The sequence below is a fragment of the Nansenia antarctica genome, assembly GCF_963989245.1.
Source record: "Nansenia antarctica genome assembly, chromosome: 11".
In the NCBI taxonomy this organism is placed as follows: Eukaryota; Metazoa; Chordata; class Actinopteri; order Argentiniformes; family Microstomatidae; genus Nansenia; species Nansenia antarctica.
In genome coordinates this window covers 33,084,616-33,104,615 of record NC_137681.1, presented here as the reverse complement: position 1 = coordinate 33,104,615, position 20,000 = coordinate 33,084,616, and the positions used below count along the sequence as shown (strand labels likewise).

At 47.1% G+C, this 20,000-nt stretch overlaps 1 protein-coding gene across 1 annotated transcript in view; it reads left to right on the top strand.

Moving 5' to 3' along the window:
• itgb4 (integrin, beta 4) overlaps positions 1 to 20,000 on the top strand; it is a gene marked incomplete at both ends in the record, with an annotated part of 97,149 nt that overhangs the window by 47,237 nt on the left and 29,912 nt on the right. The window contains 10 exon segments of the mRNA XM_080541584.1: positions 265 to 323; positions 724 to 747; positions 2,451 to 2,599; positions 2,724 to 2,903; positions 3,197 to 3,345; positions 12,367 to 12,574; positions 13,383 to 13,706; positions 13,972 to 14,135; positions 14,662 to 14,842; positions 15,765 to 15,902. Of these exon segments, the coding sequence (XP_080397710.1) occupies positions 265 to 323; positions 724 to 747; positions 2,451 to 2,599; positions 2,724 to 2,903; positions 3,197 to 3,345; positions 12,367 to 12,574; positions 13,383 to 13,706; positions 13,972 to 14,135; positions 14,662 to 14,842; positions 15,765 to 15,902 (1,576 nt within the window).

Genomic DNA, 20,000 nt, shown 5'->3' with positions numbered 1-20,000 from the left:
TGTGTGTGTGTCTGTGTCTCTGTCTGTGTGTGTCTGTGTGTGTGTGTGTGTGTGTGTGTGTCTGTGTCTGTGTCTGTGTGTGTGTGAGAGTGCATGCATGCTTGCATGTGCGTGTGTGTCTGTGTGTCTCTGTGTGTGCATGCATGCGTGCATGTGTGTGTGTGTGTGTGTGTGTATCGCGAGTGTGTGTGTGTGTGTGTGTGTGTGTGTGTGTGTGTGATACCTGGTCATTCCCTGACAGTGGGTTGTGTGTGTGTTGTTTAGCTAAACCAACTCTACAAGCAGATCCCAGGAGCACAGAAGGTTCAGAAGACTAAATTCAGGTGAGATTAATTCCAGGACGTATCCATGGAGAAAATAATAATAATAATAATAATAATAATACATTAGACTTATATAGCGCTTTTCTAGACACTCAAAGACGCTTTACAAACTGAAAAGATCGAGTAGTAATAATAAAAAGAAACAAAAGGTAAATAGAAGAAAGTATAGGGGCCTAATTAAGGTAGTGCTGGGGACACATGGGAAGGGGAGGGGGAGAGGGTTAACTGGTGAAGGCGAGCTTGAAGAGGTGGGTTTTGAGGGCCTGTTTAAATGCTGGGGGGGAGATGGCCTGTCTGATGTGGTTGGGGAGGGCGTTCCAGATGGATGTTCATCCACACATGAACACCTGAGCAGTGAAGCTGATGTTGTATCACCTGTGTTTTGTATTTGTGCTTTCAGATTGCAAAGAAATGCTGGCAAAAGGTAGCTTCTGATTCCTACTTCATAAGGCAAAACTCAGTCTCTGACTCTGCCTAACATCTACTATAAAATTACTATTACATGTACGCTCCAGGATTGTAATCGCTTAGTAGCCCAGAATGCATTGCAGTCTGAAATATTATATTGTAATACACAGTACATTACTGTATGATTTTACTGTCATAATTACAGGAATTTGTTATGGTGTGCTTGAATACAGTTGCACTTTAATCAATCTTATTATATTGTTAAATGTTTATCTATTTATTTTCTCTCTATATATGTATCTATTCTTGCCATTTTTAAAAATTATCTGTATTTTGTTATGCTGTAAAGCACTTTGAATTGCCCCTGTTGTATGAAATGTGCTGTACTAATAAACCTGCTTTGCCTTGTTGTAAGTCAGTTTGGATAAAGGCTTCTGCTAAATGTTTCAAATGTGAATGTTTCAAATGTGAATGTTTCAAATGTGAATGTAAGATGTGAATATTTAACCTCTGGTGCCTGGATGAACCTGGATGAACCACACCAGGACACGGTCCTGTCCTAGTTCTACTGTTAACACGGTCCTGTCCTCGTTCTACTGTTAACAGAGCTCTCCTCTCCTCTCCTCTGCTCTCCTCTGCTCTCCTCCTCTCCTCTCCTCTCCTCTCCTCTCCTCTCCTCTCCTCTCCTCTCCTCTGCTCTCCTCCTCTCCTCTCCTCTCCTCTCCTCTCCTCTGCTCTCCTCTCCTCTCCTCTGCTCTCCTCTCCTCTCCTCTCCTCTGCTCTCCTCTGCTCTCCTCCTCTCCTCTCCTCTCCTCTCCTCTGCTCTCCTCTCCTCTCCTCTGCTCTCCTCCTCTCCTCTCCTCTCCTCCTCTCCTCTCCTCCTCTCCTCCTCTCCTCTCCTCCGCTCTCCTCTCCTTTCCTCTCCTCTCCTCTCCTCTCCTCTCCTCTCCTCTCCCCTCCCCCCCTCCCCTCCTCTCCTCTCCTCTCCTCTCCTCTCCCCTCCTCTCCTCTCCTCTCCTCTCCTCTCCTCTCCTCTCCTCTCCCCTCCCCCCCCTCCCCTCCCCTCCTCCCTCCCCTCCCCTCCTCCCTCCCCTCCCCTCCCCTCCTCTCCTCTCCTCTCCTCTCCCCTCCCCTCCCCTCCTCTCCTCTCCTCTCCTCTCCCCTCCCCTCCCCTCCCCTCCTCTCCTCTCCTCTGCTCTCCTCTGCTCTCCTCCTCTCCTCTCCTCTCCTCCTCTCCTTTCCTCTCCTCTCCCCTCCCCTCCTCTCCTCTCCTCTCCTCTCCTCTCCCCTCCCCTGCCCTCCTCTCCTCTCCTCTCCCCTCCCCTCCTCTGCTCTCCTCTCCTCTCCTCTGCTCTCCTCTGCTCTCCTCCTCTCCTCTCCTCCTTTCCTCTCCTCCTTTCCTCTCCTCTCCTCCTCTCCTCTCCTCTCCTCCGCCCTCCACCTCTCCTCTCCTCCTCTCCTTTCCTCTCCTCTCCCCTCCCCTCCTCTCCTCTCCTCTCCTCTCCTCTCCTCTCCTCTCCTCTCCTCTCCCCTCCCCTCCCCTCCCCTCCTCTCCTCTCCTCTCCCCTCCCCTCCCTTCTTCTCCTCTGCTCTCCTCTCCTCTCCTCTGCTCTCCTCTGCTCTCCTCCTCTCCTCTCCTCCTCTCTCCTCTCCTCTCCTCTCCCCTCTCCTCCTCTCCCCTCCCCTCCCCTCCTCTCCCCTCCTCTCCTCCCTCCCCAGGATGAACCACACCATCGTGGACACGGTCCTCTCCGCTCCTCGCTCCAGCTACCCCGACATCGTCAAGCTGACAGAGAAGAACGTCCAGTCTGGAAACATCCACGACCTGAAAGTCGTACCTGGATACTACACTGTAGCTACTGACAGAGGTGAGGGGGGGGGGGTACCTGGCTACTACACTGTAGCTACTGACAGAGGTGAGGGAGTGTGTGTGTGTGTGTGTGTGTGTGACCCTGTCCCCTGACCCCTGACCCTGTCCCCTCCCCCCTGCAGAGGCGGCGGGGGCGGTGGAGCTGCAGGAGGGGGTGGAGCTAGTGGACGTGCGCGTGCCTCTGTTCATCAAGGAGGAGGATGAGGACAGGAAGCAGCTGCAGGTGGAGGCGGTGGACGTCCCCCTGGGCATCGCCACCATCGGCAAACGCTTCGTCAACATCACCGTCATCAAGGAGCACGGTGAGGGAGAGAGAGCCAATCAGAGAGCGGTCGGACCCCCCCGATCGGACCCCTCCCCCCCTGACCTCTGAACTCTGACAGACACCCCGATGTGTCCAGGCTACCGCATTCTGTCCTCATTCTGTTTTCTTTTGTTGTGTGTCTCTCCTCCTCCTCCTCCTCCTCCTCCTCCTCCCCCTCCTACTCTTCCTCCTCCTCTTCCTCCCCCTCCTTCTCCTCCTCCTCCTCCCCCTCCTCCTCCTCCTCCTCCTCCCCTCCTCCTCCTCCTCCTCCCCTCCCCTCCTCCTCCACAGCCAAGAGTGTGTTGTCCTTCCTGCAGCCGTCGTACAGCTGCAGCAGGCAGGAGGGCGTGGCTCACATCCCCGTCAGCAGAGAGATCCTGGAGGACGGACGCACCCAGGTCTCCTACCGCACCAGAGACTTGACCGCCAAGGACAAGAAGGTAACACACACACATACACACACACACACACACACACACGCACGCATACACACACACACACACACACATAAAACAAAGAGATGTGAAGACGTCTTGTGGAGATGCTACTTTATTCGATGGCGCTAACGGCGCTTTTTTTGGTTGTGGGTTCGCTTCCCCTCTGGGACCATCTATACTGAACCATGTCTCCTACACTGCCATGTCAGTCGCCTTGCCTTGCTTTTATCCACATTTATGACCCCCGAGCTCCTGAGGAAGAGACCCACACACTCCTGTTCAGGAGGTAGAGGCGGCGTCTAATGATCGCAAGGTCGGCAGATCGGCAGTTCGAACCCCGGCTGGCCACATGTCGAGGTGTCCTTTGGGCAAGACACTGAACCCCAAATTGCTCCCAATGAGAGGGCCGGCGCCTTGCATGGTAGCTTGGCCGCCATCGGTGTGTGAATGTGTGTGTGAATGGGTGTGTGAATGTGTGTGTGTGAATGTGTGTGAATGTGTGTGTGAATGTGTGTGTGAATGGGTGTGTGAGGGTGAATGAGAGGTTAACACCGTTAAAGTGTAAAGCACTTTGGAATAAGGCGCTATGGAAGTCAGTCCATTTACCATTTAACCCCCCCCCCCCACACACACACACACACACACACACACACACACACAGGAGACCCACACCCTCCTAACCCCCCTCTGTGTGTAGAGACCCACACCCTCCTAACCCCCCCCTGTGTGTAGAGACCCACACCCTCCTAACCCCCCCCCTCTGTGTGTAGAGACCCACACCCTCCTAACCCCCCCCCTGTGTGTAGAGACCCACACCCTCCTAACCCCCCCCCCTGTGTGTAGAGACCCACACCCTCCTAACCCCCCCCCTGTGTGTAGAGACCCACACCCTCCTAACCCCCCCTCTGTGTGTAGAGACCCACACCCTCCTAACCCCCCCCCCCTGTGTGTAGAGACCCACACCCTCCTAACCCCCCCCTGTGTGTAGAGACCCACACCCTCCTAACCCCCCCCCTGTGTGTAGAGACCCACACCCTCCTAACCCCCCCCCTGTGTGTAGAGACCCACACCCTCCTAACCCCCCCCTGTGTGTAGAGACCCACACCCTCCTAACCCCCCCCTGTGTGTAGAGACCCACACCCTCCTAACCCCCCCCCTGTGTGTAGAGACCCACACCCTCCTAACCCCCCCCCTGTGTGTAGAGACCCACACCCTCCTAACTATGGAGGGTGTATCATGCCGTATTTAAATACAATACAAACATCGGAATGCAATACACACATCGGAATGGAATACACGTGTAACACCAAATACAATGCAAAAATACGGTATGTTTGTGCCAAAATAAAAGCAATGTGTATTACATTTGAGCGCAGCGTATTCCATTCTAGCATGTGTATTGTATTTGGTCACGAGTGTATTCCATTCTGCATGTGTATTACATTTGAGCGCAGCGTATTCCATTCGGTCATGAGTGTATTCCATTCTAGTGTCGGTGTACTCATTTGCATTGCTTTTCGATATCCCATGTAAATCCGATGTAATTTGCATTGTATTCCATTCCGATGTAGGTATTATGGCACTTGCAAATACAATGCAAATTAGTATCCGCCCATATGCAAATTAGTATCCGCCCATAGGTTCTGCCCTTTCCGGCCATAGGATTCGCGATGCCAACGATGACGACAGTTTCTGTAATAGCTTATTAATAAAGATTCGAAAAATTATGCTGACCATCGTATTATCTTAGTTTAATGTCATTTCAATGAATCATATAACTTTTATTTACAACAAGCACAACACAAAAATCGCTATTATTCACCGTCTTTGTCCGCGAATAACACCGGCTGTGGAGGTGGTACAAACTTTGCTAACTTCACCATTTGTCTACGGTCATTTTGAGCCCTTAACCACCGCGCTGACACCCCGAGAAGTTATGCTTTTAACCGTAAACTCGATGAACCGGGAGTTCACCCGGCCGCTGCTGCTCGCAGCACCGCTTGTCCAGTTGACAGCAGGGGCAGAGAATATTTCTACCCCGGAATTCCATTCAAATGCCCGCGTCAGTCAGCCTTTTCCGTAGAAATACATCGCTCCGTTATATATCTAACGTTACATGTTTTAAGGCTGATCTGTGCATGATAGTGCTGCATTATGTTGATCTATTTATATCGATCTATAAACGCGGAGATTGGAGCCCCAGACAGCGCTGCACTCGTATCTATCAGCCTGTCTGTATAATGATGTCGTTGAATGCCGATGCTGTGGTACTGTGCTGAATGAACCATTCGCTGCTGTCTTAATAAATCAAGTACAGAGATTCCAACCCGTGTTTCCTTGTCAAATCGTGTATGCTGTCATTGCTGTGCACCATGAGATGACAACGCATTTAAGATCACAATCCTCAATAGATTGATTCCATCGTTTTACCGACAAGAAGATTCTACAATCTATCAGCCTTTCCGTAGAAATACATCGCTCCCTGTATAACGATATATATCTAACGTTACATGTTTTAATAGTAAGGGCATTTTACCAGATATTTGACCAATCTGCGAAGTAAATCGTTACCAAGAAATTTCTTCACCAATGTGTTTCTAAAGGTGTGTAATAACATGTCCTAAAAGGTTGAAATTCAACTCCTGTGGGAAACCTCATAAAAAAACTGCTCAAAGTTGGGGTACCGATAACCGATTTTCGAAAATTCGAAAATGCTTAAATTGGACTTGAGTAACTTTTGAGGGGTCAAACTAGGCATTTTTCATGATTCTGCGTTGATTGCAAGCATTTATTTGTCACCAAGAGCACTTCCTGGTGCAACCCCCAACCCCCCCCCACCCCCATTGGTGGTTGGCATTCAAAGTGAGGAAGTTTGGAGGTAACAGGTAACATTAGACAACATTAGACAGCACCAGCAGAGAGGCACTATGATGGGCATGGACTCTTAGTCATAGGCCTCACTACATGTGGAACAATAGAACCAGGCTGCTTGAGCTACTCACACAGCCCAGCAGAGAGGTACTATCATGGGCATGGAAACAGAGTCATAGGCCTCACTACATGTGGAACAATAGAACCAGGCTGCTTCATTTACTCACACAGCCCAGCAGAGAGACACTATCATGGGCATGGAAACAGAGTCATAGGCCTCACTACATGTGGAACAATAGAACCAGGCTGCTTCATTTACTCACACAGCCCAGCAGAGAGACACTATCATGGGCATGGAAACAGAGTCATAGGCCTCACTACATGTGGAACAATAGAACCAGGCTGCTTCAGCTACTCACTCAGCCCAGCAGAGAGACACTCTGCTGGGCAGTAACTTACCTGTTATGGAGGCCTAAAAAAAGGGAGATGAAAGTGAAGCTGAATAGCTTCACTCTCACCTCCCATTGTGGAAGAGATGTACCAACATGAGATGTACCAAGGACTACCAGAGGTGTTCAGCTAGACACACAGCCCAGAGACAACACACCTTCCATGGGTGCTGTGACTAGGCCTGTGGCCCTATGCTGGAGGTCACATGAGCTCCAGGGCCTAACTGCTACTCTGTCAGTCCGATTAGGAGTGCTCTCACTGGGCCTAGCTGTCTACCATTCACCCCTCATCTGGAGCTCTGACCTCCAGGGCCTAACTGCTACTCTGTCAGTCCGATTAGGAGTGCTCTCACTGGGCCTAGCTGTCTACCAGTCACCCCTCTTCTGGAGCTCTGACCTCCAGGTACTATGTGATACACTGCCAGTCCGATTAGGAGAGCCCTCACTGGGCCTAGCTGTCTACCAGTCACCCCTCTTCTGGAGCTATGACCTCCATGATAGTGCCTCTCTGCTGGGCTGTGTGAGTAGCTCAAGCAGCCTGGTTCTATTGTTCCACATGTAGTGAGGCCTATGACTAAGTGTCCATGCCCATGATAGTGCCTCTCTGCTGGGCTGTGTGAGTAGCTCAAGCAGCCTGGTTCTATTGTTCCACATGTAGTGAGGCCTATGACTCTGTTTCCATGCCCATGATAGTACCTCTCTGCTGGGCTGTGTGAGTAGCTCAAGCAGCCTGGTTCTATTGTTCCACATGTAGTGAGGCCTATGACTAAGAGTCCATGCCCATCATAGTGCCTCTCTGCTGGTGCTGTCTAATGTTGTCTAATGTTACCTGTTACCTCCAAACTTCCTCACTTTGAATGCCAACCACCAATGGGGGTGGGGGGGGGTTGGGGGTTGCACCAGGAAGTGCTCTTGGTGACAAATAAATGCTTGCAATCAACTCAGAATCATGAAAAATGCCTAGTTTGACCCCTCAAAAGTTACTCAAGTCCAATTTAAGCATTTTCGAATTTTCGAAAATCGGTTATCGGTACCCCAACTTTGAGCAGTTTTTTATGAGGTTTCCCACAGGAGTTGAATTTCAACCTTTTAGGACAGGTTATTACACACCTTTAGAAACACATTGGTGAAGAAATTTCTTGGTAACGATTTACTTCGCAGATTGGTCAAATATCTGGTAAAATGCCCTTACTATTAAAACATGTAACGTTAGATATATATCGTTATACAGGGAGCGATGTATTTCTACGGAAAGGCTGATAGATTGTAGAATCTTCTTGTCGGTAAAACGATGGAATCAATCTATTGAGGATTGTGATCTTAAATGCGTTGTCATCTCATGGTGCACAGCAATGACAGCATACACGATTTGACAAGGAAATAGAATGTTCAACACGGGTTGGAATCTCTGTACTTGATTTATTAAGACAGCAGCGAATGGTTCATTCAGCACAGTACCACAGCATCGGCATTCAACGACATCATTATACAGACAGGCTGATAGATACGAGTGCAGCGCTGTCTGGGGCTCCAATCTCCGCGTTTATAGATCGATATAAGTAGATCAACATAATGCAGCACTATCATGCACAGATCAGGCTTAAAACATGTAACGTTAGATATATAACGGAGCGATGTATTTCTACGGAAAAGGCTGACTGACGCGGGCATTTGAATGGAATTCCGGGGTAGAAATATTCTCTGCCCCTGCTGTCAACTGGACAAGCGGTGCTGCGAGCAGCAGCGGCCGGGTGAACTCCCGGTTCATCGAGTTTACGGTTAAAAGCATAACTTCTCGGGGTGTCAGCGCGGTGGTTAAGGGCTCAAAATGACCGTAGACAGATGGTGAAGTTAGCAAAGTTTGTACCACCTCCACAGCCGGTGTTATTCGCGGACAAAGACGGTGCATAATAGCGATTTTTGTGTTGTGCTTGTTGTAAATAAAAGTTATATGATTCATTGAAATGACATTAAACTAAGATAATACGATGGTCAGCATAATTTTTCGAATCTTTATTAATAAGCTATTACAGAAACTGTCGTCATCGTTGGCATCGCGAATCCTATGGCCGGAAAGGGCAGAACCTATGGGCGGATACTAATTTGCATATGGGCGGATACTAATTTGCATTGTATTTGCAAGTGCCATAATACCTACATCGGAATGGAATACAATGCAAATTACATCGGATTTACATGGGATATCGAAAAGCAATGCAAATGAGTACACCGACACTAGAATGGAATACACTCATGACCGAATGGAATACGCTGCGCTCAAATGTAATACACATGCAGAATGGAATACACTAACGTTACATGTTTTAATAGTAAGGGCATTTTACCAGATATTTGACCAATCTGCGAAGTAAATCGTTACCAAGAAATTTCTTCACCAATGTGTTTCTAAAGGTGTGTAATAACATGTCCTAAAAGGTTGAAATTCAACTCCTGTGGGAAACCTCATAAAAAAACTGCTCAAAGTTGGGGTACCGATAACCGATTTTCGAAAATTCGAAAATGCTTAAATTGGACTTGAGTAACTTTTGAGGGGTCAAACTAGGCATTTTTCATGATTCTGCGTTGATTGCAAGCATTTATTTGTCACCAAGAGCACTTCCTGGTGCAACCCCCAACCCCCCCCCACCCCCATTGGTGGTTGGCATTCAAAGTGAGGAAGTTTGGAGGTAACAGGTAACATTAGACAACATTAGACAGCACCAGCAGAGAGGCACTATGATGGGCATGGACTCTTAGTCATAGGCCTCACTACATGTGGAACAATAGAACCAGGCTGCTTGAGCTACTCACACAGCCCAGCAGAGAGGTACTATCATGGGCATGGAAACAGAGTCATAGGCCTCACTACATGTGGAACAATAGAACCAGGCTGCTTCATTTACTCACACAGCCCAGCAGAGAGACACTATCATGGGCATGGAAACAGAGTCATAGGCCTCACTACATGTGGAACAATAGAACCAGGCTGCTTCATTTACTCACACAGCCCAGCAGAGAGACACTATCATGGGCATGGAAACAGAGTCATAGGCCTCACTACATGTGGAACAATAGAACCAGGCTGCTTCAGCTACTCACTCAGCCCAGCAGAGAGACACTCTGCTGGGCAGTAACTTACCTGTTATGGAGGCCTAAAAAAAGGGAGATGAAAGTGAAGCTGAATAGCTTCACTCTCACCTCCCATTGTGGAAGAGATGTACCAACATGAGATGTACCAAGGACTACCAGAGGTGTTCAGCTAGACACACAGCCCAGAGACAACACACCTTCCATGGGTGCTGTGACTAGGCCTGTGGCCCTATGCTGGAGGTCACATGAGCTCCAGGGCCTAACTGCTACTCTGTCAGTCCGATTAGGAGTGCTCTCACTGGGCCTAGCTGTCTACCATTCACCCCTCATCTGGAGCTCTGACCTCCAGGGCCTAACTGCTACTCTGTCAGTCCGATTAGGAGTGCTCTCACTGGGCCTAGCTGTCTACCAGTCACCCCTCTTCTGGAGCTCTGACCTCCAGGTACTATGTGATACACTGCCAGTCCGATTAGGAGAGCCCTCACTGGGCCTAGCTGTCTACCAGTCACCCCTCTTCTGGAGCTATGACCTCCATGATAGTGCCTCTCTGCTGGGCTGTGTGAGTAGCTCAAGCAGCCTGGTTCTATTGTTCCACATGTAGTGAGGCCTATGACTAAGTGTCCATGCCCATGATAGTGCCTCTCTGCTGGGCTGTGTGAGTAGCTCAAGCAGCCTGGTTCTATTGTTCCACATGTAGTGAGGCCTATGACTCTGTTTCCATGCCCATGATAGTACCTCTCTGCTGGGCTGTGTGAGTAGCTCAAGCAGCCTGGTTCTATTGTTCCACATGTAGTGAGGCCTATGACTAAGAGTCCATGCCCATCATAGTGCCTCTCTGCTGGTGCTGTCTAATGTTGTCTAATGTTACCTGTTACCTCCAAACTTCCTCACTTTGAATGCCAACCACCAATGGGGGTGGGGGGGGGTTGGGGGTTGCACCAGGAAGTGCTCTTGGTGACAAATAAATGCTTGCAATCAACTCAGAATCATGAAAAATGCCTAGTTTGACCCCTCAAAAGTTACTCAAGTCCAATTTAAGCATTTTCGAATTTTCGAAAATCGGTTATCGGTACCCCAACTTTGAGCAGTTTTTTATGAGGTTTCCCACAGGAGTTGAATTTCAACCTTTTAGGACAGGTTATTACACACCTTTAGAAACACATTGGTGAAGAAATTTCTTGGTAACGATTTACTTCGCAGATTGGTCAAATCATCTGGTAAAATGCCCTTACTATTAAAACATGTAACGTTAGATATATATCGTTATACAGGGAGCGATGTATTTCTACGGAAAGGCTGATAGATTGTAGAATCTTCTTGTCGGTAAAACGATGGAATCAATCTATTGAGGATTGTGATCTTAAATGCGTTGTCATCTCATGGTGCACAGCAATGACAGCATACACGATTTGACAAGGAAATAGAATGTTCAACACGGGTTGGAATCTCTGTACTTGATTTATTAAGACAGCAGCGAATGGTTCATTCAGCACAGTACCACAGCATCGGCATTCAACGACATCATTATACAGACAGGCTGATAGATACGAGTGCAGCGCTGTCTGGGGCTCCAATCTCCGCGTTTATAGATCGATATAAGTAGATCAACATAATGCAGCACTATCATGCACAGATCAGGCTTAAAACATGTAACGTTAGATATATAACGGAGCGATGTATTTCTACGGAAAAGGCTGACTGACGCGGGCATTTGAATGGAATTCCGGGGTAGAAATATTCTCTGCCCCTGCTGTCAACTGGACAAGCGGTGCTGCGAGCAGCAGCGGCCGGGTGAACTCCCGGTTCATCGAGTTTACGGTTAAAAGCATAACTTCTCGGGGTGTCAGCGCGGTGGTTAAGGGCTCAAAATGACCGTAGACAGATGGTGAAGTTAGCAAAGTTTGTACCACCTCCACAGCCGGTGTTATTCGCGGACAAAGACGGTGCATAATAGCGATTTTTGTGTTGTGCTTGTTGTAAATAAAAGTTATATGATTCATTGAAATGACATTAAACTAAGATAATACGATGGTCAGCATAATTTTTCGAATCTTTATTAATAAGCTATTACAGAAACTGTCGTCATCGTTGGCATCGCGAATCCTATGGCCGGAAAGGGCAGAACCTATGGGCGGATACTAATTTGCATATGGGCGGATACTAATTTGCATTGTATTTGCAAGTGCCATAATACCTACATCGGAATGGAATACAATGCAAATTACATCGGATTTACATGGGATATCGAAAAGCAATGCAAATGAGTACACCGACACTAGAATGGAATACACTCATGACCGAATGGAATACGCTGCGCTCAAATGTAATACACATGCAGAATGGAATACACTCGTGACCAAATACAATACACATGCTAGAATGGAATACGCTGCGCTCAAATGTAATACACATTGCTTTTATTTTGGCACAAACATTCCGTATTTTTGCATTGTATTTGGTGTTACACGTGTATTCCATTCCGATGTGTGTATTGCATTCCGATGTTTGTATTGTATTTAAATACGGCATGATACACCCTCCATACCTAACCCCCCCCCCCCCCCCTGTGTGTAGAGACCCACACCCTCCTAACCCCCCCCCCCCATGTGTGCAGGACTATGTGACAGTGGAAGGTGACCTGTCTTACGGCCCTGGGGAGACCCAGAAGATGGTCCCCGTGCCTCTGCTGGAGCTGGGGGAGGCAGACGGCCTGCTGGACGACAGGCAGGTCAAGCAGTTCGTCATGGACCTCAGTAACCCACGCCAGGGTGCCAAGCTGGGCCGCTACCCCAGGACCACCGTCACTATCACCGACCAACCAGGTGAGAGGATGTTAGATTAGCCTCACGCTAAAGCAGCCAATCACAGACACTATCACTGACCAACCAGGTCAAGCAGCCTTATACAACAACGACTGATGATAACATCCACTAGAAATGCTTTTTATCATCTAAGGAATATTGCAAAAGTTCGACATTGTTATTTTTGTTTTTGTTATTACCCGTTTGGACTATTGTAACAGTCTCCTTTCTGGTCTTCTCTCAGAAAGCTATTGGCCAGCTGCAAAAATGCAGCAGCGAGAGTGTTAACCAAAACAAGCAGAAGAGCTCATATAACTCCTATTTTAGAGACTCTACACTGGCTTCCTGTTAAGTTCAGAATAGATTTCAAGATCCTTCTGCTTGTTTAGAAAGCTCTCACTGGCATAGCACCAGAATATGTTTAGACCTTTTGCTAGCATATCAGCCCAATAGAGCTCTCAGGTCTTCTGACGCTGGTTTTCTCTGTACAAAAGAAGAGATTTGGTGAGTCTGCATTCTCATTTTATGCACCCAGATTGTGGAATGCACTGCCAGTTTACATTAGGGATGCAACCTCAGCACATATGTTCAAGTCAAGACTAAAAACCCATCTTTTTAATATTGCCTTTAAATTACTAAATAATTAAATTATGATTATATAATGATTAAAGCACTTTGAGCTGCAACGTTTGCAGGAAAGCGCTATACAAATAAAATGTTATTATTATTATTATTATTATTATTATTATTATTATCAAGTAGTACCACATGTACAAAAGAAGAGATCTGGTGAGGCTGCGTTCTCATCCGTGTCCCCTCCTCTCCACAGAACCCAGCGTCATGATGTTTAAGAAGAGCACCCAGAACTTCTCCACCTCAGACCAGACCTACTCCATCCCCGTGGTCCGTACTCGCAACCACGAGGGTCCCGCCACGGTCCACTGGCGCACCAAGAAGGCCCAGCGCTTCGAGCTGACCGGCCCGCTGAAGTTCGGCCCCGGGGAGACGGAGAAGAGCATCGTGATCGACCCCAGGGCCCACCCCGGCCCGGCCCAGCCTGAGACCTTCCAGGTGGAGCTGTTTGACCCCAGCGCCAACGCCGCCGTGGGGGAGAGAAAGACCACGCTGGTCACCGTGACTGACGGGGACAGAGGTGAGGAGACACACACACACAAACACACACACACACACACGCACACACACACACACACACACTAAAGCCATATTTCTTATTTCCTGATGCCATTCCCTATTCCATCCAACCCTCTCTCTCTCTCTCTCTCCATCCATCATCCCTCTCCCTCCACCCATCCATCCCTCTCTCCATCCCTCCATCTCTCTCCCTCCATCATCCCTCTCTCTCTCCCCCCCCCCCCCCCCCCCCCCCCCCGCTCCAGGAGACACAGCCAAGGCTCCAGAGTTGGCCCAGGCCAGTAAGCAGATGACCATGGGATTTGTCAGTCAGACCGCTACCTCCCCCGGGGGCCGCCTGTTCCCCCCCGCCAACGTCAAGGCCACGGCCACCGGCCCCAAGAACATCCGGCTCAACTGGGCCCCGGCAGGAAACGCCACGGGCTACAAGGTGAGGGGGGGGGGGGGGAGAGGGAGGGGGCGGAGAGGGGGTATGACCCCAACATCAGAGTTTGTTTTCATTCTAAAGTCGAGTTCAGTTCATATTCTGTAGCATTGGTTTTGTCACACAAGTGTCTGGAACAAATTCTGATTAGTTTTATTTTATTTTTTATTCAACAAAACACGGTGCAGCAGCTTTCAGTCACTCTGCTGCATGCTCCTGGAACAAACTCCCTGAAGAAATCAAACAGGCCCAAACCCTAAAAATATTTAAATCTAAGCAAAAAAACGTCATGTTTTGCAGCAGTTATGATTGAACACAAACTCTTCTATCAATGTATTTTATCCATTAACTATTGTCTTATGTGTTATCTATTTACTTCTTATATTTGCTTTTATTCATTGTCATTTTTATTTTCTTACTATGCTCCTCTTGCTGTAATTTAATCATGTATGTAAAGCACTTTGAATTGCCCCTGTTGTATGAAATGTGCTGTACAGATAAAGGTGTAAATGTGTGTTGCCCGGCCCCCCAGGTGAAGTATTGGATCTATGGAGACCCCGAGGCGGAGGCCCAGGTGATGGACGTAAAGACCCACCAGGCAGAGCTGACTAACCTGTACCCCTACTGCGACTACGAGATGCGCGTGTGCGCCTACAACGCCCTGGGCGACGGCCACAACAGCGACATGGTGCCCTGCCAGACCCTGGAGGACGGTGAGTCACCCCCTTGACCTCTGACCCCTTGACCTCTGACCCCTGGTGAGACAACCGCAGACAACTTAGCCGTGTGTGCTTATATTCAAAACCAAACGGACAGCTACACTGAACACAAATATAAACGCGACACTTTTTGCTTTTGCTACAATTTTTCACAAGTTGAAATCAAAGACCTAAGACTTTTTCTATGTACACAACAGGCCTGTTTCTCTCAAATTGTGTTCACAAATTTGTTTCAATCTGTCTCAGTGAGCACTTCTCCTTTGCTGAGATAATCCATCCACCTGACAGGTGTGGCGTATCCAGATGCTGATTAGACAGCATGGTTATCGCACAGATGTGCCTTAGGCTGGTCACAATAAAAGGCCACTCTAAAATGTGCAGGGTTATCACACGGCACAATGCCTCAGATGTTGTTACGTTTTGAGGTGTAGCTTCAAGACTCTTCATGTGTGTCTGAAACGTTTGGAGGGGTTAAGAGCTAAAGTTCACCCAGCCTACAAAGGCCTACAGGTAGCTAGGGATTGATTAGGAATTTGAATTCTTTTTTTTTCTGATGTAATGATCGACTGACTTTTCTTTCGAAAAATGTGAACACATTTCTGTGTTGTTGAAAATCAACGACACATCGCTAGTCAACACAGCTTGTTTTGTGAGCCTGCTAACAATGTAAAGTAGTGTTCTAGTTAACTAGGCAGCAGTGGGGATTACTCACCCAATCCATTGCGTTGTTGCAGTATTTTGGCTCGACTAGCGAGTTTGTGTTGATATTCTCAACAACGCTGAAACGTAGTTCTGTGTTTCAAAAGACAAGTCAAGAACATTTTGATTGGTTGGCGACATGCGGATCAAATGATCAGACGGTGTCACATATTGGAACTAACCTACCCCCCCTACCCCCCCCTATCCCCCCCACTAGTCCCCAGTGAGCCGGGCCGCCTGGCCTTCAACGTCATCAGTCCAACTGTCACTCAGATCAGCTGGGCGGAGCCTGCGGAGACCAATGGCGTCATCACGGCCTACGAGGTCGTCTACACCCCCATCGACGACGACACCAGTGAGTCACGACACACCCTACTTCTGTTACACCCTACTTCTGTTACACCCTACTTCTGTTACACCCTACTTCTGTTACACCCTACTTCTGTTAACCTACTTCTGTTACACCCTACTTCTGTTACACCCTACTTCTGTTACACCCTACTTCTGTTACACCTTCTGTTACACCCTACTTCTGTTACACCCTACTTCTGTTACACCTTCTGTTACACCCTACTTCTGTTACACCCTACTTCTGTTACACCTTCTGTTACACCCTACTTCTGTTACACCCTACTTCTGTTACACCTTCTGTTACACCCTACTTCTGTTACACCCTACTTCTGTTACACCCTACTTCTGTTACACCCTACTTCTGTTACACCCTACTTCTGTTACACCCTACTTCTGTTACAACCTACTTCTGTTACACCCTACTTCTGTTACACCCTACTTCTGTTACACCCTACTTCTGTTACACCTTCTGTTACACCCTACTTCTGTTACACCCTACTTCTGTTACACCTTCTGTTACACCCTACTTCTGTTACACCCTACTTCTGTTACACCTTCTGTTACACCCTACTTCTGTTACACCCTACTTCTGTTACACCTTCTGTTACACCCTACTTCTGTTACACCCTACTTCTGTTACACCCTACTTCTGTTACACCCTACTTCTGTTACACCCTACTTCTGTTACACCCTACTTCTGTTACACCCTACTTCTGTTAACCTACTTCTGTTACACCCTACTTCTGTTACACCCTACTTCTGTTACACCTTCTGTTACACCCTACTTCTGTTACACCCTACTTCTGTTACACCCTACTTCTGTTACACCCTACTTCTGTTACACCCTACTTCTGTTACACCCTACTTCTGTTAACCTACTTCTGTTACACCCTACTTCTGTTACACCCTACTTCTGTTACACCTTCTGTTACACCCTACTTCTGTTACACCCTACTTCTGTTACACCTTCTGTTACACCCTACTTCTGTTACACCCTACTTCTGTTACACCCTACTTCTGTTACACCCTACTTCTGTTACACCTTCTGTTACACCCTACTTCTGTTACACCCTACTTCTGTTACACCCTACTTCTGTTACACCCTACTTCTGTTACACCCTACTTCTGTTACACCCTACTTCTGTTACACCCTACTTCTGTTAACCTACTTCTGTTACACCCTACTTCTGTTACACCCTACTTCTGTTACACCCTACTTCTGTTACACCCTACTTCTGTTACACCCTACTTCTGTTACACCTTCTGTTACACCTTCTGTTACACCCTACTTCTGTTACACCCTACTTCTGTTACACCTTCTGTTACAACCTACTTCTGTTACACCCTACTTCTGTTACACCTTCTGTTACAACCTACTTCTGTTACACCCTACTTCTGTTACACCCTACTTCTGTTAACCTACTTCTGTTACACCCTACTTCTGTTACACCTTCTGTTACACCCTACTTCTGTTACACCCTACTTCTGTTACACCTTCTGTTACAACCTACTTCTGTTACACCCTACTTCTGTTACACCTTCTGTTACACCTTCTGTTACACCCTACTTCTGTTACACCCTACTTCTGTTACACCCTACTTCTGTTACACCCTACTTCTGTTACACCTTCTGTTACACCCTACTTCTGTTACACCCTACTTCTGTTACACCTTCTGTTACACCCTACTTCTGTTACACCCTACTTCTGTTACACCTTCTGTTACACCCTACTTCTGTTACACCCTACTTCTGTTACACCCTACTTCTGTTAACCTACTTCTGTTACACCCTACTTCTGTTACACCTTCTGTTACACCTTCTGTTACACCCTACTTCTGTTACACCCTACTTCTGTTACACCTTCTGTTACACCCTACTTCTGTTACACCCTACTTCTGTTACACCTTCTGTTACACCCTACTTCTGTTACACCCTACTTCTGTTACACCTTCTGTTACACCCTACTTCTGTTACACCCTACTTCTGTTACACCCTACTTCTGTTACACCTTCTGTTACACCCTACTTCTGTTACACCCTACTTCTGTTACACCCTACTTCTGTTAACCTACTTCTGTTACACCCTACTTCTGTTACAACCTACTTCTGTTACACCCTACTTCTGTTACACCCTACTTCTGTTACACCCTACTTCTGTTACACCCTACTTCTGTTACACCCTACTTCTGTTACACCCTACTTCTGTTACACCCTACTTCTGTTACACCTTCTGTTACACCCTACTTCTGTTACACCCTACTTCTGTTACACCTTCTGTTACAACCTACTTCTGTTACACCCTACTTCTGTTACACCTTCTGTTACAACCTACTTCTGTTACACCCTACTTCTGTTAACCTACTTCTGTTACACCCTACTTCTGTTACACCCTACTTCTGTTACACCTTCTGTTACACCCTACTTCTGTTACACCCTACTTCTGTTACACCCTACTTCTGTTACACCCTACTTCTGTTACACCCTACTTCTGTTACACCCTACTTCTGTTACACCCTACTTCTGTTAACCTACTTCTGTTACACCCTACTTCTGTTACACCCTACTTCTGTTACACCCTACTTCTGTTACACCCTACTTCTGTTACACCCTACTTCTGTTACACCTTCTGTTACACCTTCTGTTACACCCTACTTCTGTTACACCCTACTTCTGTTACACCTTCTGTTACAACCTACTTCTGTTACACCCTACTTCTGTTACACCCTACTTCTGTTAACCTACTTCTGTTACACCCTACTTCTGTTACACCCTACTTCTGTTACACCCTACTTCTGTTACACCTTCTGTTACACCCTACTTCTGTTACACCCTACTTCTGTTACACCTTCTGTTACAACCTACTTCTGTTACACCCTACTTCTGTTACACCTTCTGTTACAACCTACTTCTGTTACACCCTACTTCTGTTAACCTACTTCTGTTACACCCTACTTCTGTTACACCCTACTTCTGTTACACCCTACTTCTGTTACACCTTCTGTTACACCCTACTTCTGTTACACCCTACTTCTGTTACACCTTCTGTTACACCCTACTTCTGTTACACCCTACTTCTGTTACACCTTCTGTTACACCCTACTTCTGTTACACCCTACTTCTGTTACACCCTACTTCTGTTACACCTTCTGTTACACCCTACTTCTGTTACACCCTACTTCTGTTACACCCTACTTCTGTTAACCTACTTCTGTTACACCCTACTTCTGTTACAACCTACTTCTGTTACACCCTACTTCTGTTACACCCTACTTCTGTTACACCCTACTTCTGTTACACCCTACTTCTGTTACACCCTACTTCTGTTACACCCTACTTCTGTTACACCCTACTTCTGTTACACCTTCTGTTACACCCTACTTCTGTTACACCCTACTTCTGTTACACCTTCTGTTACAACCTACTTCTGTTACACCCTACTTCTGTTACACCTTCTGTTACAACCTACTTCTGTTACACCCTACTTCTGTTAACCTACTTCTGTTACACCCTACTTCTGTTACACCCTACTTCTGTTACACCTTCTGTTACAACCTACTTCTGTTACACCCTACTTCTGTTACACCCTACTTCTGTTACAACCTACTTCTGTTACACCCTACTTCTGTTACAACCTACTTCTGTTACACCCTACTTCTGTTAACCTACTTCTGTTACACCCTACTTCTGTTACACCCTACTTCTGTTACACCCTACTTCTGTTACACCTTCTGTTACACCCTACTTCTGTTACACCCTACTTCTGTTACACCTTCTGTTACACCCTACTTCTGTTACACCCTACTTCTGTTACACCTTCTGTTACACCCTACTTCTGTTACACCCTACTTCTGTTACACCTTCTGTTACACCCTACTTCTGTTACACCCTACTTCTGTTACACCCTACTTCTGTTACACCTTCTGTTACACCCTACTTCTGTTACACCCTACTTCTGTTACACCCTACTTCTGTTAACCTACTTCTGTTACACCCTACTTCTGTTACAACCTACTTCTGTTACACCCTACTTCTGTTACACCCTACTTCTGTTACACCTTCTGTTACACCCTACTTCTGTTACACCCTACTTCTGTTACACCCTA